This window comes from Dipodomys spectabilis, unplaced genomic scaffold (assembly GCF_019054845.1).
Source record: "Dipodomys spectabilis isolate Male_0828 unplaced genomic scaffold, ASM1905484v1 ptg000228l, whole genome shotgun sequence".
In the NCBI taxonomy this organism is placed as follows: domain Eukaryota; kingdom Metazoa; phylum Chordata; class Mammalia; order Rodentia; family Heteromyidae; genus Dipodomys; species Dipodomys spectabilis.
The window spans coordinates 11287335-11314585 of record NW_024870905.1 but is presented as its reverse complement, the minus strand read 5'-3'; the positions used below and the strand labels follow the sequence as shown (position 1 = coordinate 11314585).

General features: G+C 42.0%; 1 protein-coding gene across 2 annotated transcripts in view; it reads left to right on the top strand.

Moving 5' to 3' along the window:
- The window catches only part of Scaper (S-phase cyclin A associated protein in the ER), a 214986-nt gene that overhangs the window by 52218 nt on the left and 135517 nt on the right, over positions 1–27251 (top strand). For both annotated transcript variants that reach the window (XM_042697751.1, XM_042697750.1), the window contains exons 19-20: positions 158–310; positions 1812–1919. In XM_042697751.1, coding sequence (XP_042553685.1) covers positions 158–310; positions 1812–1919 — 261 coding nt within the window. The remainder of the gene's footprint in view (positions 1–157; positions 311–1811; positions 1920–27251) is intronic.

The window sequence follows — 27251 nt, the reverse complement described above, 5'->3', positions numbered from 1 at the left end:
CTGGAGACGCTGTGCTCGCGGAGGTATGGAAGGACTTCATGTGCACCTCAGTGTGTGAGCTACCATCCAAGTCAGACTCTCTCCTCCCATCGGAGAGCTTGTAGTGGACCAAGCTTGCCCAGGTTCTTCATGTAACTTCCATCCAACTCCCCTGCAGCATGACGAAAGCATCCGGAGACACATGGAGCAGATTGAGCAGAGGAAGGAGAAGGCAGCCGAGCTAAGCAGCGGGCGGCACGCAAACACCGACTACGCCCCCAAACTGACCCCGTACGAGAGGAAGAAGCAGTGCTCGCTCTGCAACGTGCTGGTGGGTGTCCTGGCAGTGTGTAGGGACTCCACGCACCACTGCAGTTTAGGAAGCCCATGCTAGGGTAGATAAGATACAGAACTGGCAGATAACTCTACTGAGTTATCTCAAGGTGCTGAATAGCAGTACTGCCACTCACAGTACCTACAAGAATGCCAGTACTGCAGTGTATAGGAATAACAGTATTGCAATATATAGTACTATACAGGGAGGCAGTACATGGTACAATAGTACTAACAGTCCTGTGGAATAAAGTGTACAGGATTAGCAGTTCTCTAGTACTATAGGAGAAGCGGTACACAGTGCTTAGTAGAAGTACTGTGGTGCACAGGACTATGGGAATGGCAGTTCTGTAGTGCCCAGTATCAGGAGTATCAGTACTGCAGTGCATGGTACTCCAGGAGTAGCAGTGCAAATGCCTAAGCATGTAGTTGTTACTAAAATGGGTGCTTATCTCCTCAGAAATAGCCAGAATTAGTATTTAGGGATGTGGGAACCAAAAACAGCAGGGTTTTTTTCAGTGCTGAGTCTTAAACCTTGACATTTTGTGGGAATGGAGGAAGCGGTTCACTGTTAGGTGTGCCATGATGTGTGGTACGGACTATGATTCCTCTTTTATCTTGACATTACTGAGGTTTGAACTCAGGGCCTCTTGATGTTTGGCAGGTTCTCTCCCACCTTAGCCATAGCCCTGCTTCTTTTACTTTTGCTTTAGTTACTTTTCATGATTTGCCTGGGCCAGCTATGATCCTCCAAGCTATTTCTCCTGTGTAGCTGGAACTGTAGGTATGAAATGCCCTGTTCCACTTCCTGTTGAGATGGGCTCTTATTTGTTCTTTTGCCCAGTCTTACCTAGAACTGCCATCCTCCTGATCTGTCTCCTCACACTTTGTAATCTGTAGCTGAGGTTATACGTGTGAACCATTGTGCTTGGCTCATAGCACATTTTTTAAAAAATCGTATGTCTTACAGAGAATTTTCAGAATTTTGTCTTTAGGAAAATTTTTTTTTTCTTCCGACTTTTCTTTTTTGGTACTGGGGATCGAACCCAGGACGTTGCACTTGCTAGGTAAGCGCTTTGCCACTGAGCTACATCCCAGCCCAGGAAAATATTTTAAAGTTAGTAAGGGCAGGCTAGAGAGATTTTAATTTTTATTTCTATTTTTGGTGGTGGTTCTGAGGCTTGAACTCAGGGCCTGGGCAGTGTCCCTGAGTTTATTTGCTCAAGGCTGGTGTTCTACCACTTGAGCCACCACTCTACTTCTGGCTTTTTGGTGGTTAATTGGAGATAGAGTGAGTCTCTTGGGCTCAAAGCTGGCTTTGAACTGTGACCCTCAGATCTCAGTTTCCTGAGTAGTTAAGGTTACAGGTGTGAGCCATCAACACCAGGCAAGCTAAAGTGATCTTAACTTGCATATAGTGTGCATGTAGGCTTGCATGTTTACTGTTAAAAGAGTAGCTATGGTGTGATACTGACTTATTGCTGGGTTCATGCTTGTAGATCTCTTCTGAGGTATATCTCTTCAGCCACATTAAAGGGAAGAAGCATCAGCAAGTGGTGAGGGAGAACAGCAGCATCCAGGGGCGAGAGCTGTCCGACGAGGAAGTGGTGAGCCTGACTTCCTTCACGTGCAGGGGGATACAAGTGCCAGAATGAGCTCCGGGACAGGAGCTTTGGTCTGAATTTATTTTAGTGTATCTAAACTAGACTCAGTGCCTTGCAACTGCTGCAGTATAGTATATAAATGTGTCAAGATTTCAGTATACATACAGATAACATAGAAACAACACTTTCACATTATCATTTACATAGTTGTGTGTGTGTGTGTGTGTGCGCGCGCATGCACCAGTACTAGGAACTTGGGTGCTGTTCCTTATTAGCTTTTATGCTTGAGGCTGGCTCTCTACCTCTTGAGCCACAGATCCACTTCTGTTTTGTGAGTGCTTAATTGGAGATCAGAGTCTGGTGGACTTCCTTGCCTGGATTGGCTTTGAACTGTGGTCCTCCGATCTCCCATCTCCTGAATAGTTAGACGGGGACAGGCAGGAGCCACCAGTGCCTGGCACATTTACATACACTCTTAATAACACGAGGTAAGAGTTAATGTGGTATTTCAAATTTCTTGGAAAACAGATATATTTCTTTTTGTAAATATTTTATTGTAAAGGTGCTGTACAGAGGGGTAAAAGTTACATGAGAAAGTTGAGGAGTACATTTCTTGTGGAACATTGTTACCCCCCTCCTTTGTTTTCCTCCTATCCCTTCCCTCCCCCACCTCCCCCACTCCTCCCACCTCCTGCCAAAGTTGTAAAGATCATTTCCAACATAATGGTAATTTATCCCTCTGTCTTCTCTTTATCAATTCTTTTATATTCAATGACAATATTATACAATATTTGACATTCCAATCTAAATTGTTCTTATATTAATACTTACAGCTTTCTATTTAGTTTTCACACATTATCAATCATACACATTTGTGTATTACAAAGCAACAATGATATTTTCACCCCTAATCTTAGCAGCTATCTCTTTTTTTTGTATATATATATATTTTTTTGGGGGGGGGGGGGTCTGGTCGTGGGGCCTGAACTCTGGGCCTGGGCGCTGTCCCTCAGCTCTTCAGCTCAAGGCTAGCGCTCTACCACTTGAGCCACAGCGCCACTTCCGGCTTTTTTCTTTTTGCTTATGTGGTTCTGAGGAATCAAACCCAGGGCCTCAGGCATGCAAGGCAAGCACTCTACCACTGAGCCACCTTCCCAGCCCCTTTTGTATATATTTTTATTGTAAAAATACTGTTCAGAGCGGTTACACTTACACGAGTAAGGTAATGAATACATTTCCTATTGAGTATTGTTACCTCCTCCTTTGTTTTCCCCCTACCATCCCTTCTTTCTCCACCTCCCCCAAAACAGATATATTTCATGTATATGGATAATTTTGGATTAGTAAATCACTTTAAAACTTTTTGTTTGGATTGGGCTGGGAAGGTGGCTCAGTGGTAGAGCGCTTGCCTTGCATGCGTGAGGGCCTGGGTTTGATTCCTCAGCACCACATACGCAGAAAAAAAAAGCCGGAAGTGATGCTGTGGCTCAAGTGGTAGAGTGCTAGCCTTGAGCTGAAGAGCTGAGGGACAGCGCCCAGGCCCAGAGTTCAGACCCCATGACCGGACCCCCCCAAAAAAACAACAAAAAAACACTTTTTTTTTGGAAATGCATTATTTAAATAGTTTCTTACATGAGATTTTCATTTGTATAAACATGTTTGTAAAACATTTTTCATTCATCTATTCTTGAGACTTGATGGATAGCTTGATGATATAGCTTGGTCATCTTTGGATTTATTTGTTCTGTTTATTTTTATTTCTTTTTGTCGGTTGTGGGGCTTGAACTCTGGGCTTGGGTGCTGTCTCTGAGCTCTTCGGCTCAAGATGAGAGCTCTACCACTTGAGCCACAGCACCACTTCTGCTGATTTATTGGAGACAGGAGTCTCATGGAGTTTCCTGCCTGGGCTGGCTTTGACCTGTGATCCTCAGAGCTCAGCCTCCTGAGTAGCTAGGCTTATGGGCGTGAGCCACCGGAGGCTGGCTGTTCTGTTTATTATACACCATTGTGAAAGCTCTTCAGGAATGGAAATTCATATTTGTCAAGCTTCTTTTAAGATGTCCATTGCCAGTTCCCAGTGGCTCACCTCTGTGTTTCTAGCTACTCAGAAGGTTGAGATCTGAGGATCGTGGTTCAAAGCCAGCCTGGGGAGGAAAGCCCATGAAACTCTTTTTCTTTTTTGTCGGTCATGGGGCCTGAACTCAGGGCCTGGGTGCTGTCCTTCCACTCTTCAGCTCAAGGCTAAGGCTCTACCACTTGAGCCAAGCACCACTTGCGGCTTCTTCTGTTTATGTGGTGCTGAGGATTCGAATCCAGGGCCTCATGTATGCAAGGCAGGTACTCTATCACTGAGCCACCTTCCTAGCCCCTCCATGAAACTCTTTATCTCCAATAAACCACCAGAAAACTGGAAGTGGCACTGTGGTTGAAGTGGTAGAGCTCTAGCCTTGAGCCGTAGGTGTCCAGGATTTTATCGTGGTTTTCTGAGGGCAATATGTACCTGTGTATAGATGTCAGTGTATGCTCAATTTCTTGGCGTATGCTATACAATAATAAAGTACACATTTCACATATACAGCTGGTAGTTTTACAGTGAATACACAGATAAGTCCTACCCACATCCAGATATATTTCTTGCCCCCTGCCAGGTCACTGCTCTGAGGGCCAATTCTTGAATTGGGTGTAAATGGTATTATACAGTACATGCTTTGCTGTGTCTGGCTCCTTAAGTCTGGAGATGGATGTTTCCTTTTTATGTAAAGTCAGGGTTAATTATGTTCCTAGATTTTTATCAATACTCTGCTGATAAAGACCATCAAGGAACACATCTATAGTTGAATAAAATTAGGTTTACTGAGTTGTTAACACAAAGGTAAACATACTTTGGGGAATTGTGGAGCCTCTCGGTAAGTAGGTTAACCCAAAAAGACGTGTTAGAGAATTTGGCTTTATATATAGGTGGTTTGATGGGGAGAGTCAGGGAACTGAAGCTTTACTTTGGGCTGAATACTGTCAGGAGGTGAGTAGAGTAATTCTGAGGTTGACTTCTTAGTAAATTTTATCTGGGCAGGAGGAATGGCATTACTGGTTTCTCATTGATTTCTGGATTTTGGCTCAATTCTCTGTGATTTCCTCCTTTGAGCAAGTTTCCCTTTAAGTTCATCCTGGTGGCTCTAGACTACAAGTTCCTTGTCCTTTGTTCACAACATGCAGTCTGGGCCACTTGTAGTTTGCATGGCTCTTCCATGCCAGAAATCAGCATTACCTGCAGCAAGAGTGTAGGGTGGATGTGGAGGTCAATTAGGGTGCTTCTCCACTTTGAGGGTCCTAGAGCTTTTATCTGTTGACTGTTCCTTAAAAACTATGCATAGCTGATTTGAGTTTTCTGTTCAACTGTGGGAGTTGGAAAATTAGGGCAATAAGCTGTTGCTGGAATGAAAACTGCAGTGGGTTTGTATTGGACATCATGTGTGATGTATAGTTAAGGCTCTTAGTAGGCACCTGTTGAGTTGAATTCTATTGAAAGGTTACACATATGGCTTGAAGGTATCATTGGAATTGGACTGCTTGTAAATATGAGATACTTTTACTCTCTCTGAACTAATTACCTATTTAGTTTACTTCAAATAATGTTTTGCCTTTTATAAAAATTGCATAGGTATTTTATGAGTGGTAAAGAATATCTTTTAACTTAAATCTTTTGTGCAGAAGGAATCCTGGTGGCAATGTAAGTTAGTTCAGTTGTATGGAACGCATTGTAGAGATGGCTTAAAAGCCTAAACATAGAACTATTCAATGATCCAGCGATACCATTCTTGGTCATTTATCCCCAAAGTCATTAACTGTACAACCATGTTCATTGCTGCACTATTCACCATAGCCAAGGTATGGAAAACAGCCCAGATACCCTACAGTCCATGACTAGATTAAGAAAATATAGTGTAATTACACAATAGAATTTTATTCATGACATGTCATTTGCAAAGAAATGGATGGATCTGGAAAAAATGATGTTGAATGAATTAACTCAGGCTAAGAGACAAAGGACACGTTTTTCTATTATATGTTGAAGTAAGAGCTAAAATAACATATATGAAGACACCACCAGGGCCAAACTAAAGCATGATGTACACTGGGGTAAATTTCTTGGAACAGCAAACAGCATGTTAACCAAATGACTGTCAGGAAGCTAAAACAAGTCTTACTGAGGGAGTGAGGTCATGATACTCAATGTACATATGTGACAATGGAACTAGGAAACTTAAAGGGATGAGTGGGGCTGGGATAGATGTGTCAAAGAATGGCAGGAGAGGTGACACTGATCAAGATGCATTATACACACAATTCAATGTTGAATTAAACCCCTTTGTTTAAATATTTAAAGATATAAAAATGATTTAAAAAATCATGCCGGGCACCTGTGGCTCACGCCTATAATCCTAGCTACTCAGGAGGCTGAGATCTGAGGAGCGAGGTTCAAAGCCAGCCCAGGCAGGAACTGGAAAATCTGAAGTTGTGCTATTGCCCAAGTGGTAGAGTGCTAGCCTTGAGCTGAAGAGCTCAGGGACAGAGTTCAAGCCCCAAGACCGACAGAAAAACCAAAAACTAAAGTTACCTGTATATGTACTCCATTTTGAAAATAAGCTAAAAGTTCGTTTTTATAAATAGAAGAATGTATTTTATAAGATGGGTTCCGGTGGCTCATGCTTGTAATGCTGAGATCTGAGGATCATGGTTCAAAGCCAGCACAGGCAGGAAAGTCCATGAGACATTTATCACTAATTAACCAACAGAAAACCGAAAATGGCGCTGTGCTCAAACTAGTAGAGTGCTAGCCTTGAGTGAAAGAGCTCAGGGACAGTGTCTAGGCTCTTAGTACAAGCCCTGCAACTGACCAAAAAACCCCTCAAAAAACAAAAAACCCCACAGAATTTAATTTATAAAGAAGATTACTATTTCAGTCATAAGATATGCATTAATTAGGTTCCCTTAATGAAAAAATCTAAATATATTATTATGAATATATATTATTATGAAATTTTCTGGGTTTGGAGTGATCTCCCAGAACTAACATTCAGACTAGGTAAGTTGCTAGCCTAGCATTGAAAAAATAAAATATTAGATAAACTGAAGGATAACCTTTTTAAAATGTGTGTTTATTTAGTGAGAGGAGGTAAAAAGGATGTATTAGATGTAGTTACGTTAAGAAAATAGTACAGTCACATCTGATCTTTCAGTAGTGATTGGTTTGAGATTTGATTGATCTAATCACTTTGTGTACTGTTTCTGTTCAAAGGAATTAGATTTTCTTAAAGTTCTGTAGTTATCTTGGTGAAAGCCCTTCTTGAAAGCAAGGGTGCAATATAACCCTTGAGTTATACGATTTAGAAAGGCTATTTTGTATTTTCCATGTTTTTAATCAGTGAAGGTATCTATAGTAAATATGGCAATTCTACTTAAAGTTATTACTTGTCATCTGTGATGTCTTTATATTATATACACCTTGTCTGTGACCCTTCTTCTTTGGCATATAAGATTTTATTTATGTCACCTCTGACCTAATAAAATTGTACCTTTGACCCTGTGCACTTGACATCTCGGATAACTTACTCTTGATCTTTGACTTATTTCATTTTAAGCCTGTTAAGCATAATATGTGGCTGCTGCATAAGAAAGCTTTATTGTTGTGGATTTTCATTGGAATTTTGACTAGAGAATTTGTGTAGTTATTTCTTGAATTTTCACAAAAGGCTACTGTGTATTTGAATTTTTATCACCTTAGAATTAAAATGATGAAATGCAAGGTTTTTAAAGGTGAAAAGTGTATGCTAGTTACAAATATATTTACAGTTTATATTCTGTCATACATTGTGAAAGAAACAATGTTACATTTAATTCTTGGTTACTTTGTGGTCCTATTTTCACATGATCTAAAAGAATAGTATTTTTGGCATAAGATGCTAGAAGTACCTTTAATCTTACATAGAGAATGAAGTTTAAAAGTTGTGGGTTTAAAAATTTTTTTTTGCATCTGTGTATCTCTTAGTGATACTCCTTTGCTTTAAAAGCATGTAAATTGCAAGTTCTATATTTAAACAAAATACTAATTCTTTTTCATTTGATTCCTGAAAAGTATGGACAGGATCTTGCAATCAAGTGTAATTTTGCAAATGCCAGTTAGTATTTATCCCATGGAAAACAGGCTTATTGGGTGATTGACAGTAAAAAAGAAATTTTAAGTGAGCAAATGTTATTTCGTGAGATGTAAACTGAGCCCTTTGGACAGGGCGTCACTGGCATTGACAGGGAAGGGGACAGGGTGTTTCCCAGAGGTGGTGTCCCTCTGGGAAGCGCAGATGATTCTTTAAAGATTCATTCAGTTTTTACCTTCGTTTGTAGAAGCAGAATGTCTACTCTTTTTTTAAAATTAGAATCTATAGTTACACAAGGTGGAGGAGGTTCATTTTAACATACCTGAGACTTGCTTACAATGTGCATTGGTCAGATTCACACCCAGCTCTCCCTTCTCCCTCTCCTCTTTCTTAAACTATTTCAACAGGGTTCTTTTTTTTTTTTCTTTTTGTATAAAGTTCTTTGACCATGTTGACCCTATTTCACTCTCCCTGTTCACTTTCCCTCCTCCTACCAGTTACCCCTCCCCGGGTCTGTTTTACATGTTTGTTGTGCATTTTGTGGGTGTATATTCATTGTTCAAAGAGTTTGTGCCAGGGTATTTCTCACATGCATCTAATATGTTAATCAGATGAATCTCTGAGCTATTTTTCTATTTCCCCTCTCCCTGCCCTGTATCACTCATTTCATTATGTCATCTTGATACAATGATAAAATGTATTTCAGTATTTGGTTGACTAATATTCCACTGTATTTTCATACTGTATTTTTTTCTTTTTCTTTCTCTTTTTTGTCAGTCCTAGGGCTTGAATTTAGGGCCTGGGGGCACTGTCCTTGAGTTTCTTTTGCTCAAGGCTAGCACTCTACCACTTCCAGCTTTTTCTGTTTATGTAGTATTAAGGAATCAAACACAGGGCTTTGTGCATGCTAAGCAAGCACTCTACCACTAAGCTACATTCTCAGCCTTCATACCATATTTTCTTAATCAATTCATCTGTTGCAGGGCATCTGGGCCATTTATGTAACTTGGCTGTTGTGGACAGTGTAGCAGTAAACTTGGGAGTACAGATGCCCTTGTTGTACCTTAATTAACATTCTCATATACGTATGTCCAAGAATGGTATTGTTGGGTCAGATGCAAGTTTTAGTTTTTAGTTTTCTTTTTTTTTTTTTTTTTTGGGTCCAGTTGTGGGGCTTGAACTCTGGGCCTGGGCGCTGTCCCTCAGCTCTTCAGCTCAAGGCTAGCGCTCTACCACTTGAGCCACAGTGCCACCCCTGGCTTTTTTCTTCTGTGGTGCTGAGGAATCGAACCCAGGGCCTCGGGCATGCAAGGCAAGCGCTCTACCACTGAGCTACCTTCCCAGCCCTAGTATCTATTGGCCATTTGTACCTTGTCTTTGGAAAATGGTCTGTTCAGTTCCTTTGCCCACTTACTGATTGGGTTATTGAGTCTTTGGGAGTTCCGTTATTTTTTTTTTAACTTCCCTGTATATTTTGGTTATTCGTCCCTTGTCAGGCGAATGAATGTCTGGCAAAGATTTTTCTCCCACTCTGTGAGCTGTCTCTCTAGTCTGGTGATTGCTTTGCTGTGCAAAAGCCTTTTAGTTTGATGTGAAGCTGTCTGTCAGCCTTTGCTCTTATTTGCTGAGCTAGGACTTCCATTCAGGAAGTTCCAGCTCATATCTATCTATCATTGCATTGGGAAATGTGTTGTTTGCTTTTCCACACAAAAGCAAGTTGCATGAACAAACTTTTAAGTCATGTAGAATAAATCTTCAAAAACTTTTGGGTCATATTGCAGTAGGGTTAGTAAGTTTATTAATTTGAGAAATAATTTAAAACATCTTCCTCTGTCTTGCAGGGTGTCATTATCTTTTGCCTTGATTTTCTCTTTAGTAGTATGGAGTAATTTAGGTTGTGTGTATGTGTGTGTGTGTGTGTGTAAACATTGGGGTTCTTTAAAAAATTTTTTTTTTGTATTTTCTGTTTATGTCATACCAAGGAATTGAACCTAGGGCCTCATGTGTGCTAGGCACACGTGCATTTCCAGCCCTGTGGCTCAAGTGGTAGAATGCTCACTTTGAGCTGGAGAGTGGAGAGACAGCGCCCAGGCCCAGAGTTCAAGCCCCATGACTGACAAAAAACACAAAACAAAAGACAAAATGCTTAGTCCCTGCTGTGGACTAAACATTTGCCCTTTCCTCCATTCCTGTGTTAGATCCATCATCTGTGCATTTGGAGGTGGGGACCGGGGCAGTAATCAGGCCGTGAGGGCAGGGCTTATGCTCAGTGTCTTTATTAAGAAACAGCTTTGCAGTCTCTTGCGCTCCCCCTGCCATGTGAGGGGACAGTGACAAGAAGGTACCCCAGTGAGGGAACCTGTAAGAGGGGCCTCACCAGAACCCAACCAGATGACCACCCTGACCCTAGACTGTCAGCTCCAGACCCGAGGGAGACGAGGGTTTGTTGTTGAAGTCACCTTGTCTGTGGCATTCTGTAGGCACAGACAGCCTGGTCCCGAGGTCCTTCGGGGGCACCTCTGTGCCCAGAAAAGGAGTATGACATTGGGATTTTACTGCTTTACTGCCTTCGGAATGACTTTGTGCAGCCCTGCTCTACCCATACCCTCAGTGCCCTGGCTACCAGGCTTAAAGGTGCCAGGGGGCTCATGGTGTCATCCTATCTACTTAGGAAGCTGAGATTAGAGGATTACAGTTCAGAGCTATTTCAGGGAAGACAAGTCTGAAGCATCTCCATCAAAACACTGGAAGGGGAGATGTGACTAAAGTGGCCAAAAAAGTCAAGCAAGAATACAAGTTCCTGAGTTTAATATTCAGTACTGCACATGCACACACATGCACATGCATGCACATTCTTTCTCTCTTGCTCGTTCTCTCTCTCTCTCTCTCACACACACACACACATTCTCTCTCTCTCTCTCTCTCTCTCTCTCTCTCTCTCTCTCTCTCTCTCTCACACACACACACACACACACACACACAAAGAAAAAAGGGGAAAAAAAGAGTACGGTTCTGATCACTTGGGCCTTACATTCCCTCTTACTGACCAGCCTCCACTTGGTCCTCTCTGCCACTGCCTCCATGCCACTATTTAGCCTCTGGAGGGCCTCCTGGCTAAAGCCACAGGGTCTACTCTGTATGGGAACTGGGCGTCTTGGGGGCGCTAAACCACAGGAGTGTGGACCATCAGGATGAGATCACATTCCATGCTGTACCAGGGGCTGCTGAAGTGCCAGGGCCGCTGAAGGACGTTCTCTATTGAGAACAGCCACTTCTGCATTTCACCGCACTAACATGCCTGCTTTCCTTAGGGGTACGTATGTGTGTGTGCATGTGTGCCAGTACTGGGGCTTGAACTCAAAGCCTCAAGCTCTTGCTTGGCTTCTCACTTTCTAGAAGAATCTTTACATCCTTCCCTTCACCATAGCCATGTCACCAAGCCTCAAACACCCTGGAATACTTCTTTTCCCCAGTCCTCCACTGTAGTAAATGCTAGAAGTTGAGTCCTCCAGGGTTGATTTTTGGCCTGCTAAAGGACAAGATGAAGAAATGTGTTCCACCTTGGGACAATAGCTATTGCACAGAAGTCTTGTTGTGTATGTGCACGTTGCATCTATAAAGGTGGTTATTATGGGCTGCTTCCTTTTGCATTGCTTTCAGGACATAAAATTCTAATCACTTCTGTGATGGGACTTGGGAGAGATGGTGTGTGAAGAGAGACTTTTTAAAAGGATAACATGTTTATAACTTTATGTGTACTTCTCTCATTCTTCAATGTTCTATGCCCTCTCCACCTCCACTCCTTGGAATCACAGCCACTTTGCTGTCTTGGTAAGCATTAATCAAGGACCCAGTGTCAAAAACTTATATTATGAGGTTGGAGGTGTAGCTCAGTTGATAGAGTACTAGCCAGTGTGCAAGTTTCAGTATCAGGTACTGAGTTTGAGTCCATCTTGGCCCAAAAGAGAAAGAAAAAACAAAACAAAAAGTTAATTTGTGGTGTTTTAGAGCTTGTGAGTTGTGTGTAACTCAAAGGTATAGAAAGTTCCTTACATCAGTCTTTTTATGTTTACTTTTTTTTTTATTTGGTACTGGTTCTGGGGCTTGAACTCAGGGACTAGGCATTATCTCTGAGCTCTTGTGCCCAAGGCTAGTGCTCTACCTCTTGAGCCAAAGCTCTACTTCTAGATTTTTGAGGGTAGTTAATTGGAGGTAAGAGTCCCATGCACTTTGCTGCCCCTCTGGCCTTGAACCACAGTCCTCAGATCTCAGTCTCCAGAATAGCTAGGATTATAGGCATAAGCCACCAGCACCCTTGTGTTTTTTGTTTTTGTTTTTTGCTTTTCATTTTTGTTGTACAGGGCATTCAACCTAGGATCTGGCACATGCTAGGCAGCCATTCTAGAACTTGTGCCACAGTCTCAGCCTTTTTGCCTTTTGGCTTATTTTTCAGCTAGGGTCTCTCTTACTGGGCTGGACTCCAATTGGAGTTCACCTTCCACATAGCTGGGATCACAGATGTGTACTAGTACTACTGGGCCTTACTCTGAATCTTTTCTTTCTTTTTTTGGGGGAGGGGGAGGGGGTCCGGTCGTGGGGCCTGAACTCTGGGCCTGGGCGCTGTCCCTCAGCTCTTCAGCTCAAGGCTAGCGCTCTACCACTTGAGCTACAGCGCCACTTCCGGCTTTTTTCTTTTTGCTTATGTGGTGCTGAGGAATCAAACCAGGGCCTCATGCATGCAAGGCAAGCGCTCTACCACTGAGCCACCTTCCCAATTCACTCTCTTTTCTAAAGAGTTGCTTTATTACTAACAAGTAGATAACAAATACACTTGAGGAGCTTACACCATTTATTTATTTATTTATTTGAACTGGAGGTTGAACTCTGGGCCTTGCAGGTGCATGACAGGTGTTGTGTTGTTTGAACCCCAGTCCCATTCCTCTAGTTACTCTTTGGATAGGCCTTTGGATAGGGGCAACTTCTATCACCTGTCTACCACCTCCTGCCAACTGAGACCACAGGCATCCACACTACAGCTAGCTTTTTACTTTGTTTTTGATGATACTGGGCCTGAACTCAGGGCTTGCTAATCATGCACTCTACCAGTTTATGATCACACTTTTTTGTATTTTGAACAAACATGGGATACAGCATGTGAGTGATGGGACCAAGTAGAGAAAGTAGAGCTGAGTCTTGATGTTGCCTGCTGTGAGCTCAGTAGATAAGAAAACTGAAAAAGGAAGAAACAGCTATATAACTATGTGTTAAAAAATACAGAAAAAAGACAAGGTAATCAGCTAAACTTGCTGCCTCTGGACTAGGGAAAGAAGATGGAGAAATCAGTAAGAAACTGTTTCTGTTTTACTATTTAAATTATATGTATAGGTAACTTGAATAAAAGTAAAGACATTTAAGAAAACTCAGTGAAAGCTTAGCACTGACGATTCACACCTGTAATCCCAAATACTAAAGAAGCTGAGATCGGAGGACTATGGTTTGGAGCCAGTAAACAGGAAAGTCCGTGAGACTCTGATCTCACGGACTGGAAGTGGAGATGTGGCTCAAGTGGTAGAGCACCAACCTTAAATGAAAAAAGCTGAGGGACAGGACCCAGGCCCTGAGTTCAAGCTCTAGGACTGGCAAAAAATTAAAGAAGTTGTAAAAATGACCCGAAACAGAACAGAGGCATGGGTAGCTTCACAGATTTTCACTTGTTAAGTCAGCTGTAAAATTTAGAATTCAAAATGGTACTAGATAGACAGGCAGTCAGTTCTGGAACTTGGCTTTTTTTTTAAGGTCCCTAGGGCTTAAACTCTGGGCCTGGGCACTGTCCTTGAGTTTCTTTCACTCAAGGTGAGAGCACTACCTCTTGAGCCACTTGGGGCTTTTTTGAGTAGTTTATTGGAGATAAGAGTCTTACAGTGGGTGTGTCCTGCCCCGGCTGGCTTCGAACCATGATCCTCAGATCTCAGCCTCCTAATTAGCTAGGATTAATTAGGATTACAGGCATGAGCCACTAGTGCCAAGCTGGACACTCTTATAAACAGTTTATAATAATAATAATATATAATATAATAAAAATATCTCATAAACAGCTTGTATCTGGATTTGTGTGTGTGTGTGTCTCTGTGTGTCTGTGTGTCTATGCCAGTTCTGGAGCTGGAACCTCAGATCTTGGCACTGGTTCCCTACCACTTGAGACACAGCTTCACTTCTGGTTCTTTGATGGTTAATTGGAAATAAGTCTCATGGACTTTCCTGTCCAAGCTGGCTTTAAACTGCGATCCTCAGATCTCAGCTTTTTGAGTAACTAGGATTACAGGTGTGAGCAACCAGTGCCCAGCTGCATTTTGTTTTTATTGTAGTCTTAAAGCATCTGGTTTAGTGCATGATTTTTTTTTACATGGATATGGTATATTACAGTATTGTAATATATCATACAATGTTATTCTTCAGTGCAGTGTGTACCTTACTGTAAAAAAAATTTTGCAGCTGGGATGCAAAATGGCTCATGTCTGTAATCTTAGCTACTCAGGAAGCTGAGATCTGAGGATAATGGTTCAAAGCCAGCCTGGGCAGAAAAGTCCGAGATTCTTGTTTTCAGTTAACTACCAGAAAACTGGAAGTAGCACTGTGGCTCAAGTGGTAGAGTACTCACCTTGAGCTGAAGAGCTCAGGGATAGCACCCAGGCCCAGAGTTCAAGCCCCATGACTGACCAAAAAACAAAAAAATTGGGGAATTTCATTTAAATAATTAGAAATTTTTTTTATTATTTTTGTTTTTAAGGAGTTATAGCTGTTATACCTGAACTTGCACTTTTAAGTGATTATTTGATTTCAGCTATTAATTTATGTGATTTAATAAGCATTAGTATATGCATAAACCCATCACTATGTATAAGACATGAAAAGTATTCATTAACTTATAGATGAGTTTCCTCGTCTAGAGACCTAGCTGATTTTCTGTCTCCTCCTCACAGTTTTCCTGAGATGTTTTGAGCCTTTGATTAACAGCAGATCTGTTAGTATCTGCTGACTCGTTCTGCTCATTGTTTCATGTTGTTTTAGCAGTCAATGTCAGGTTCATATGAATGTTGATGATGGTCATGTCTTCTGGGTCAGTCAATGGCTTTTTTTTTTTTTTTTTGGGTCCGGTCGTGGGGCCTGAACTCTGGGCCTGAGCGCTGTCCCTCAGCTCTTCAGCTCAAGGCTAGCGCTCTACCACTTGAGCCACAGCGCCACTTCCGGCTTTTTTCTTTTTGCTTATGTGGTGCTGAGGAATCGAACCCAGGACCTCAGGCATGCAAGGCAAGCGCTCTACCACTGAGCCACCTTCCCAGCCCCAGTCAATGGCTTTATTACCATGAGATGACCTTTTTTGTCTTGGTCAGTCGTGCTATGAAAACGTCCCTTGTCTTGGTGTTACTGAAGCCATTCCAACCTGTCTTGTGTCCAATGTTAGTGTATGTTTTTCTAAAATCCTTTTTCTTTCTATCCTATGTATTGCATTTTTGCATATCTTTTTCTTAAACACTCAAACAGCAACATATTTTAAGGGAAAGCTTGTCTACTGCATTGAATATGATCTGAAACTGCTGCCTCCTTTAGGCCCCCTCCCTGTGGGTCTCCCCCCTCCAAAGCTTTGGAAGCCTTTATCAAAAGGAGGTGTGGCTCTGATAATCCTGCTCCCCCTTCTCTTAATCAAAAGGACAATGTTGTCTGTGAAATGTGGTATTAGTGTTATTCTTTTACCAAAATGATTTTAAAGATGAAGCTGATAGCAATCCAGGTTTGTGTGTTTGAAGTCTGAGCATTTGGGGAAAACATCTTTCACAATGAGACATAGTTCAGTACTGCTGATAAGACTTAGTTCAGTACCACTGAGCCATTTCACAATGTGACTTGGTTCAGTACCACTGAGCCATACCATGTTGAGACTTAGTTCAGTACTTGCTGAGCCATTTCACAGTGATACTTGGTTTAGCACTGCTGAGCATTCCAGGTTGCAGTATTGAACTCGGCCTTTTTTCACCCTCCCCAGCATGATAAATTAATAAGCTAGTTGAACTCTAGGTCTATCTTGAGTCATCCATTAAACCTCAGATTAGATCAGAACAAATAGAAGGATCTGCAAAAGAAGGCTTTGCCCCATTTGTCTTCACCTACCAGCAAACTGATGGACTATTTGTAATTGTCGCGAGTGACAGAGGGACAGATGGTCATCCTTATCAGAAGATGGCCTCGCATGTGGTGTCTTTTTTGTAGTATTTCATTAGCTTCCTTTCTCTTGCTGTCACTTCACATAATACATAGATTGTAATTGAGAAAACCATAAGTGTATTCTACATCTGTAGAAGTAGACCCTAAGAGAGTTTCATCTTTTTTATAATTAAAATAGCCTATCTAGTTTAAGAAGTTGTCATTGCCATTTATATTTTAATTTTTCAAAATGGTGCTGTTAAAAAGGGCATTCTTTTGAGAAAAGAAATTGTATTTCAGACTTTCTCAGGTGTACTTTTTGGGACAGTAGTAGGATTTGAACACAAAGCTTTGTATTTACTAGTCAGTTGGCTTATCAATTAGGCCATACTCTCTAGCCCTTTTTGTCCTGGCTCATTTTGAGATAGTGGTGTCTCACTTTTGTCTGGGGCTGCCAGACCTTCATCCTCCTATTTATTCTTCCCTCTCTGCCATGAATGACAGGCATGTACCACCACACCCAGCCATTGGTTAACATCGGTATTTCATCAACTTTTTGCCCAGGCTAGTTGAAAGACAAATGTTTTTCCAAAGAGGGAAATTTTGTTTTCATCATTCCCTTGTCTATTTAGATTAGTAACTTGACATCCACCCTGGTCTTGGGTGGGTGGGGGGACTTTTGGTTCTAGAGAAATGAGCCTTAGCAGGGTGCTGGTGGCTCATGCCTGTCATCCTAGCTACTGAGGAGGCTGAGATCTGAGGATCACTGTTCAAAGCCAGGCTGGGCAGGAAAGTCTGTGAGACTCTTATCTCCAGCTAACCACCAGAAAACTGGAAGTGGCACTGTGGCTCAAGTGGTAGAGCACTCACCTTGAGCTGAAGAGCTCAGGGACAGCACCTAGGCCCAGTAGTTCAAACCCCACACCAAGGAAAAAAAAGAAAAGGAAATGAGCCTTTAAAGCATGATGATTTTCTATCAAAAGACATGGCTGGTTTCAGGAAGAAAAAAAAAAATCTGTATTATTGCAGTGAATTTTTGGTCCTTCTTTTCAAAGCAGACACTTAAGTCCTTTTGATCTATAAAGAATAACATCCTTGAAAATTCTTAGTTCTATGTGTGAATATGTTGAAGCAGTTGGAAATAGATTTTTTTTATATCATCTTATAAAATGTTTGTTTTGAGGCAACATTTGAAACCATTCTAAAAATAGGAGTTTAATAAAGTCCTGTGTCATTTGTATTTTCATTCTTATCCTTTTTTTTTTTTTTTTTAGTGTTTCCTGAAGATCATGAACCTATTTCTAGCTCAATATTTTCATGTCTCTCTTTAAACGTAAGGAAATACAGGAGCATTTAGGAAGAGTCTGGTAGAATATCAAGGTCAGAACCTTAGTATGAATTATTTCATTTAATGTAATAAATCATATTAGAAAGGCCAGAGCATTGGTCTAGTATGCTATAAAAGGTAATTAAGAGAATAAGAAGGGTGTAAACTTTGATGAGATCATATCTGTATAGGTATTCATTTCCTTATATATGTATATTATTAGTAATTCATATTATAACAGTGTTTTTTTTTAACTAAGAAATCACAGTTAGGACTTAAAAACTAGATTGGAATTAGTAGTCATTAGTTAACTTTTGAGCTTGTTACATTGGTACTTAAAATATTAGAAAAGGAGGACTTTTGAATTTATTGTCTAATCTGTGTTTTGCTAGGTAGGGTGCGGAAGCCCAGAGAAATCCCTCAGGCTGAGTTTGTAGACTTGTCTTAAGGATTTCTTCAGTCATAGTTCAGGGCAATTTCTTTTTTTTTTTTTAAATAGTATAACAAAATGTATTTTTTTTTTTTTTTTTTTTTTTTTTTATTGTAAAGCTACTATACAGAGGGTTACAGTTACATGAGTGAGGTTATGAGTACACTTCCTCTTGAACATTGTTACCCCCTCCATTGTTTTCCCCCTACCATCCCCTCCCTCCCTCCCTTCCCCGAGGTTCTTTTTTTTTTTTTTTTTTTTTTGATTGTGATTAAATGATTACATAATTTCAAAGTCACAAGTTCATTCTAACTTCCCTGGAGCAAATTGTCTACCACAGTCTGTAATATATAACAGTGTTCACATGTTATATACCATATTTGTGATCAGCAGCATGAGGATATTTAGTAGTGGTTCAACCAGATGAGCGGGAGTTCTTTGTTTCTTAAGTCCTGTTAGTTTTGTCGTATCACCTAACCTTTTGGATTTAGCATCCACTTATGAGGGAGACCATGTACCGTTTGTCTCTTCGTTCTTGGCTTACCTCGCTCAACATGATTCCTTCTAGCTCCATCCATTTCCCTGCAAATGCCATTATTTTGTCATTTCTAATGGCTGCATAATATTCCATTGTGTATAGATACCACAATTTTTGGATCCATTCATCTGTGGTGGGGCACCTAGGTTGTTTCCATATCCTAGCTATTGCGAACAGTGCTGCAATAAACATGGAGGTGCACGTGTCCTTGTATATTGGTTCCTGTTGTTCAGGGTAGATGCCTAGAAGTGGTATGACTGGGTCGTAAGGGAGGTCAATCTTTAGCTTTCTAAGGACCCTCCAGACTGCTTTCCAAAGTGGTTGTATAAGTGTACATTCCCACCAGCAGTGTAATAGGGTTCCTCTTTCTCCACATCCCCTCCAGCATTTGTCGTTGGCTGATTTGTGGATGTGGGACATTCTGACTGGGGTAAGGTGGTATCTCAGGGTTGTCTTTATTTGCATTTCCTTCACCACCAGGGATGATGAACATTTCCTCATGTGTTTCTTTGCCATTTTTATTTCTTCATTTGAGAAGTCCCTCTTTAGTTCCCTTGCCCATTTAGTAATTGGTTTGTTAGGTTTGGGAGGGATTAGTTTCTTGAGTTCCCTGTATATACAGGATGTTAACCCCTTGTCTGATATATTGCTGGTAAATATTTTTTCCCAATTAGTTGGTTGTCTTTCTAGCTTAGTTGCGATAGATTTAGCTGTGCAGAAGCTTTTTATTTTAAGGTAGTCCCATTTGTCGAGTCTCTCTCCAACTTGTTGTGACCCTGGGACTCTGTTCAGGAAGTTCCTTCCTGTGCCTATTAGTTCAAGTGTCTCTCCTACTCTGTCCTGCAGTAGTTTCAGAGATTCAGGTTTAATGTTAAGGTCTTTAATCCATTTTGAGTTGATGTTGGTGCATGGTGATAGGCTGGGGTCCACTTTTAGTTTTCTGCATGTGGCTGCCCAGTTTTCCCAGCACCAGCGGTTGAAGAGGCTGTGTTTCTTCCATTGTATGTCTTTGGCTCCTTTGTCGAATATCAGCTGGCTGTAGGCCTGTGGATTTATATCTGGATCTTCTATTCTGTTCCATTGGTCTTCGGGTCTGTTTTTGTGCCAGTACCATGCTGTCTTTGTGATTATAGCTCTGTAGTAGAGTTTGAAGTTCGGCATGGATAGCCCTCCCATATTGTCTTTATCCCCTAGAATTGTTTTGGCTATTCTAGGTCTTTTGTTGTTCCATATAAATTTTTGGACTGTTTTCTGTATTTCAGTGATGTACGTCATTGGGATTTTAATAGGAATTGCATTGAATTTGTATATTAGTTTTGGAAGTATCACCATCTTTACTATATTAAGTCGGCCTATCCAGGAGCATGGGAGGTCTTTCCATTTCCTAGTGTCTTCTGCAATTTCTTTCTTTAACTTTTTATAGTTCTCATTAAATAGTTCTTTTACATCTTTGGTTAGGTTAATTCCTAAATATTTTATTTTTTGGGAGGTTATTGTGAATGGGGTTGCTCCCTTTATTTCCCTCTCTTCCTGTGCGTTATCAGTGTATAGGAAGGCAACTGATTTTTGTGGGTTTATTTTGTATCCTGCTATTTTGCCGAAGTGACTTATGATTTCTAAAAGTTTGGGGATGGAGTTTTTGGGATCGTGGAGGTATAGTATCATGTCGTCTGCAAAAAGGGATAGTTTCACTTCTTCTTTCCCTATGCGGATCCCTTTAATGTCTTTTTCTTGCCTTATTGCCCTGGCTAAGGGTTCTAGGACTATGTTGAAGAGGAGTGGAGACAGTGGACATCCTTGCCTTGTTCCTGTTTTTAGGAGGATTGGTTGTAGCTTTTCCCCATTAAGTATAATATTGGCTATTGGTCTGTCATAAATGGCTTTTATTGTTTTTAGAAATGTTCCTTCTATTCCTATTTTCTCCAGAGCTTTTAGCATGAATGAATGTTGAATTTTATCAAAGGCCTTTTCTGCATCTGTGGCGATAATCATGTGATTCTTGACCTTGGCTCTGTTGATATGCTGGATTACATTTATTGACTTACATATGTTAAACCATCCCTGTGTCTCTGGGATGAAGCCTACCTGATCATAGTGTATTATTTTTTTTATGTGTTTCTGGATTCTGTTAGCTAGAATCTTGTTAAGGATCTTTGCATCTGTGTTCATCAAGGAGATTGGCCTGTAATTCTCCTTTTTGGTTGGGTCTTTGCCTGGTTTGGGGATGAGTGTGATATTGGCTTCGTAGAATGAGTTTGGGATAGCTCCCTCCTTCTCTGTTTCTCTGAAGAGCTTGAGGAGTATGGGTATTAGTTCTTCTTTAAAGGTCTTATAGAATTCTGCTGTGAATCCATCTGGTCCTGGGCTTTTTTTTGTTGGAAGACTTTTGATAGCTTCCTGTATCTCATTATAGGATATTGGCTTATTTAATTGGTTAACTTCTTCTTTGCTCAGTTTGGGTAACTTGTATTTCTCTAAAAATGCATCCATTTCCGCCAGATTTTCTTCCTTTAGAGAGTATAGCTTTTGAAAGTAGTCTGTTAGAATTGTTTGGATATCTTGGGTGCGTGTTGTGATGTTTCCCGTGGCATCCCTAATCCTATTAATATGGGTTTCCTCTCTTCTTTTTTTAATTAATCTTGCCAACGGGCCATCAATTTTGTTTATTTTTTCAAAGAACCAGCTTTTTGTTTGGTTTATTTTGGTTATGGTTTTCTGATTTTCTAATTGGTTAATCTCTGCTCTCAATTTGGTTATCTGGCTTCGTCTAGTAGCTTTAGGTCCCATTTTTTCTTGCTTTTCTAGCTGTTTTAGTTGCAACATGAGATTATTTACTTGGTCTGTCTCCATTCTCTTGATGTGGGCACTGAGGGCAATAAATTTGCCCCTCAGGACTGCTTTTGCTGTGTCCCACAAGTTTCTTTGTGAGGTGTTTTCATTTTCATTGAGTTCTAGGAAATGCTTTATTTCTTCTCTGATCTCTTCTGTTACCCAGGCCTTGTTAAGGAGTGTGCTGTTCAATTTCCATGTATTAGAGAAATTTCTGCGGTATGCTTTGTTATTGAGAGCTAGCTTGATTCCACTGTGGTCAGATAGGATACAGGGGATTATGTCGATCCCTTTGTATTTGCTTAAGTTCCTTGAATGAACTATGATATGGTCTATTTTGGAGAAAGTTCCATGAGCTGCTGAGAAGAATGTGTACTGTGTTGTTTTAGGGTGAAATACTCGGTAGATGTCAGTTAATTCCGCTTGAAGTATGGCCTCACTTAATTCGGTAGCTTCTTTACCAATCCTCTGGTTGGTAGACCTGTCCTTTGGTGAGAGTGGCGTGTTAAAGTCTCCTAGTATTATCGTATTGGGATCTATTTTATTCTGTAAGTTTGAGAGCATTTGTTTAACATATCTGGGTGCACCAATATTTGGGGCATATAAGTTGATGATGGTTATATCCTCCTCTTGGATTGTTCCCTTTATTAATATGTAGTGTCCGTCCTTGTCTTTCTGTACTGATTTTAATGAAAAGTTTATTTTGTCAGATATCAGGATAGCTACACCTGCTTTCTTATTGGGGGAATTTGATTGGTAGATCCTTTTCCACCCCTTCACTCTGAGTTTGTTTGTATGTTTGGCTGAGAGGTGGGTCTCCTGAAGGCAACAGATGGATGGGTCTTGTTTTCTGATCCAGTCCTCAGTTCGTTTTCTTTTAATTGGCGAATTCAGCCCATTTATATTAAGAGAAAGTATAGAGAGATGCATTGTTGTCCCTGCCATTCCGTTTTCCTAAGTTTTTCTTCTTTCCTTTCCTCCTGTGCTTGCTCAGTTAGACTTTGAGTAATGCCTGTTTGGGGCAGGTCCCAGTTCCTGGTTGCTTTCTTCAGGTTGTGTCCCCCCTCTTAGAATTCTTTGTAATGCTGGCTTAATGTTTATGTATTCATTTAGTTTTTCTTTGCTATTAAAAGTTTTCAGTTCTCCATCGAATGTGAATGCTAGCTTTGCCGGGTATATCAGTCTGGGTTGGCAGTTATTGGCTCTCAGGGCTCGTATGGTGCTTTCCCAGGCTTTTCTTGCATTCATTGTTTGTGTGGAGAGATCTGCAGTGATTCTAATTTTTTTCCCGTTGTAGTATAGCTCCTTCTTCATTTTTGCTGCATGCAGGATTGTTTCCTTATTATTCAGATCCATCATTGTTACTATTATGTGCCTAGAAGTGTTTCTCCTGGGATCTTGCTTGTTGGGTGTTCGATAAGCTTTTGTGATGTAGTTAAGATGGTCGTTTTTGAGGTGGGGAAAATTTTCATTGACTATCTTGTTAAATAGGTGTTGCATTCCCTTGCTCTGGAATTCCTCACCTTCGTCCACTCCGATTATGCGAAGGTTAAATTTTTTAGCATTATCTGCTTGCTCTTGAATTTCCCTTTGGTTTAATTTGAGTGATTTTTCCATATCTGTCACTTTTTGGTCCAGTTGGTGTATTCTGTCTTCTGTATCTGACACTCTACCTTCCATTTCATTCACTCTGTTGACTGTGGCTTCTATTGTGGTTTGCATGGTGGAAATGGATCCCTTTATGGATTCAATGTTGGTTCTCAGAGTACTGATCTCACCTCTCAATGAGGTGAGATCAGTATGCATTACCTCTAATTTGGCGTTTATCTCACTTCTTACTGAGGTTTCTGCAGCTTCTATTTTTGCATCCAATTTTTGTTTGATATCCTGTATATCTTTTGATAGTTCATCCTTGTGCTCTTTCAATTTCTGATCCATTTCTCGCTTTATTTCTTGAGTCATTGCCTCCAGCAACCCTTGGATGTAGTTTTTGTCTTCCATTCCTGCTTTGCTCCCACTGGGGCTCTCCCCTGCGTGGCTGCTGGCTTTTGAGGTGAGCTTGCTGTCCTGGGTAGTGGTAAACCTTGTGATTTTTCTCTGTGATTTTCGCATGGGGGTTCAGGAGACTGCTCTTCAATCTTGTTTTGGTGTGTCTGTCTTTGCTTGGTTGCTGATTCTGTATTGGTAGAGAGAGTCTGTGCCTGATCTGGATTCTGTTGGGAGCCTATTTCCAGCTGCTATTCACTTAGGATTCTCAGCTCTCTGCTGTAGCAATTCCCGCCTTTGGAAGGGTTGAGCAGCCTGGACTGCTTGTGTTTGCTCCTGCGGGTGCTCTTGGTAAGATCAGATGCTCTGGATGCACTCTCCCAAATACTGGAGTCTGCTATGGGCTCCTGATGTGTTTTTGTTTGTTTGTTTTGGGCTGGTTGTGGGCTTGAACTCTAGGTTTGGGTGCTGTCCCTCAGCTCTTCAGCTCAGGGCTGGCACCCTACCATTTGAGCCACAGCCCCACTTCTGACCCTTTTTGCTTTGTTCAGGCGCCCGTCCCCTGGCCTGGTTCCGGCCCCAGCCTGGAGCGCGCTCGTTAGGCCTGTGCTAATGTGTATACCACCTTGGTTATGCAGCCTGGAGGACACAGTTCAAATTTCTTCTACTGTTGGTAGTCTTGACCCAGGGGCACTGTTCCTGGCTTGAGCATTTAAGCTCCCTTCCATGGGCGCTCTTGCTCTGGCCTGGCCAGCAGAGTGTGCTCCACCGGCTGGTGGAGCTCTCGAACAGTTCCCAGTTTTAGTGGGTCCTGTGGTCCGGGTGTTGGGGTAGGGAGTCTAGGTCAGGGTCTGGGGATTCCCTCCAGCTCTGGTCTCCCTTGATGGATTCCCTGTCCCCTGATGGGTACTCACCCTGTAGGTCGTCAGTTGTTGTTGCAGTCCGTCAGTTGTTGTTGCAGTCCGAGTTCAGTTGGGGTGGTTGCGGGCTGGGTTGGGCGGCCCCCCGCCGGGTCGTTGCGATCGCGATTGGGCGGGTGTTCTGCGGACAGGTCCCTTTGTGGCGCTGCTGGTGCCGGGCGGCTTTGGCGGGATGGAGCCTCTCCGCTCCGGTGGAGAGTGATGGGTGGGGTGGGATCCTCCTGGAGACTCCCGGCTGGTAGGTTTCTCTGTTCCTGGCGATCCGCTGTTCTGCAATCCGGTACCTGGTGATCTGCAAGCAGCCCCCTGTGTCTCTGGGGCTCCGGCAGCCCCCGCCGGGCCGGCTGGCCGGCGGCTTGGCGCACTGCCGCGCGGCCAGTAAAGGTTGGGGGAGGGGTCTTCGCTCTTCTCTGTTCTGAAATTCTTCTTTTCCTCTCTTTCTTTTTTTTGTTATTTTCCACCTCTGGTTTTTCTCTGAGTGTTCGTCTTTTTGTTGTTGTCGGTCTCTTGGGGAGATTAAAGGTTGGAACTCGAACTCTCTTTTTGGTTGGAGAGAGCTGTGGCGTTTCCCTACTGCCCCGTCGCCATCTTGGTCCCCCCTCCCACAAAATGTATTTTTGTAAAACTAATTATGGATCACTAATGCATTTAAACATATAATTTAAAACATTCTGACAAAGAACTTACAGGTCACATTTACTTAATAACAAAATGTCCAGCTGTTGAAGAAAATAGTCTTAAGAAGTACAATCTAATTTCTAAAACAAAGATGTACTTATGCAGTTGGCAGATTTTTGTGCTAAAAGCAGAACTTAAGCCAAAACTCAAAGGATAGGGAGGGCATTAAACACCATTGGGTAACTAAAGATTTAATTTATATGAAACAGGAGCTTCTGAGCATCGGAATTTAAACAAACCTCCTCAAATATTAGTAGTATGCTTTTGATATCAACATTTTCTCCCTTTGATAGTTTAACATCCTCCTATTTATCAGTTTTGTAATATCTGATCATTTGGGGGAGGGGAGGAGCAAGGTAATACTGGGTTTTGAACTCAGGGCATGCTTGCTTGCTAGGCCGTGCTAGGCTAGAATGCTACCACTTGAGCCACATTTCTGAGATGCAGTCTGGTTTCCTACCACAATCTACTTTAGGCTTCACACTTGCTGGAATCACAAGTCCAATTTCCCTCCATAGAGATGGAATTTCATAGGCTTTTTTTGCCTGAATTGACCTGGAATAATGGCTCTCCTAATCTCATTCAGGGTAATTTCTACTCCTTCATATGCCGATCTATACCTGGGTAAAATAGCCTCTCCATTAGTGCTCACTCAGAATTCCTAGTATGAAAGTCCTTCCTTTCTCCATTTCTCCCTTTTTCTCTCTTGCTTTCTTTTTCTATTTCACTCTTCCTTTCTTCCTTCTTTTTCTTTTTTCATTTCTTCCCTCCTTTCCTTCCTCCATCTTCTCCTTCTTTCCTTCCCTTCCCTCCCTTCCCCCTACCCTCCCTCCCTCCCTCTCCTCTCTCTCTCTCTCTCTTTCTTTCTTTCTCCCCCTCTCTTACTTTCCCCTCCCCTCCTTCCCCCTCCCCCTCTCCTTCTTTCCTTCCTTCTTTCTTTCTTTCATTTGTTCTTGGCCAGTACTGGGGCTTGAACTCATGGCCTGAGAGCTCTCCCTTTTATCCTCAAGGCTGGTACTCTACTGCTTGAGCTACAGCTCTACCTCTGGCTGGCTTTTGCTGATTCATTGGAGATGAGAGACTTTTGGACTTATTTTCCCCAGGCTGGCTTCCAACCTTGATCCTGAGATCTCAGCCTCCTCAGTAATTAGGATGGTAGATATGAGCCTCCAGCACCTGTTCTGAAAGGCTTCTTTTCACATTGCTACAAAGGAGAAATTCACAGCTGCCTCAAACAGGAGAAATGTGGAGGGGAGAAGAGATGGTACTCCATGTCTTTAGAGGACTTGACCCTAGACAGGACATGGTGTTCATGTGACATTAGTAGGAGAAGGGCAAAGTATTTTGGCCCTGACCACGTGTGCAAGTTTTCTTGTGTATAATGCTGCTGTCCTCATGAAAATAAGGATAGACTTTGGCTGAGAGTTGGGGACGTGAGGAGGGGAGGGAATGGACTGCCTAGCGGGCCTGTGGATGGCCTGGGAGTTAGAGTGGCTGTCTGAGGTGCTGTGAGCCTCACAGACTTGGAGCAGAGCAGTTGGCATGCTGGGTAAGTACAGCTCTGCTAATCGGCCCAGAGAGAAGCTTCGAATAGATGGAGAGCTAGATTTAGGGTTGAGACTTCACCCTGTGGGTGTGAAAGGAGGAGAAGGGCAGGGTAGTCAAGTGTATGAAATGGAGTGATTAGAGTAAAAGCCGCAAAGGCTCCAAGACGGATGGAGACAGAAGTGGGTCAGACCTCCAGTGCTCCAGCCAAATCCGACAGATTTTGCCACTTTCTCATCTCTGAGATCTGTTTTCTGGAACTATCTTATTTCTCTTTCTGGCCCTCTTAGCCTTGGCTTAAACACACACACACACATTTCTCCCCCCCCCCCCCCCCCCTCTCACACACACACACACAGCCAGTAGATGGGTGTCCAGATTCTATCCATCCTTCACACACACACACACACACACACACACACACACACACACACACACACACACACACACACACACACACACACACACACACACAGCCAGTAGATGGGTGTCCAGATTCTATCCATCCTTCAAGAGTTAGCAGACAGAAGCTGGGGGCCAGTGGATCATGCCTGTAATCCTCTAGATACACAGGAGGCTCAGTTCTGAAGATTGTGGTTCAAAGCTAGCCTGGATAGGAAAGTTCATGAGATTCTTCAATGAACTATGAAAAAGCTGGAAATGGCACTGTGTCTCAAAGTGATGGAGAACTAGCCTTGAGCACAAAATCTCAGGGACAGCATCCAGGCCTC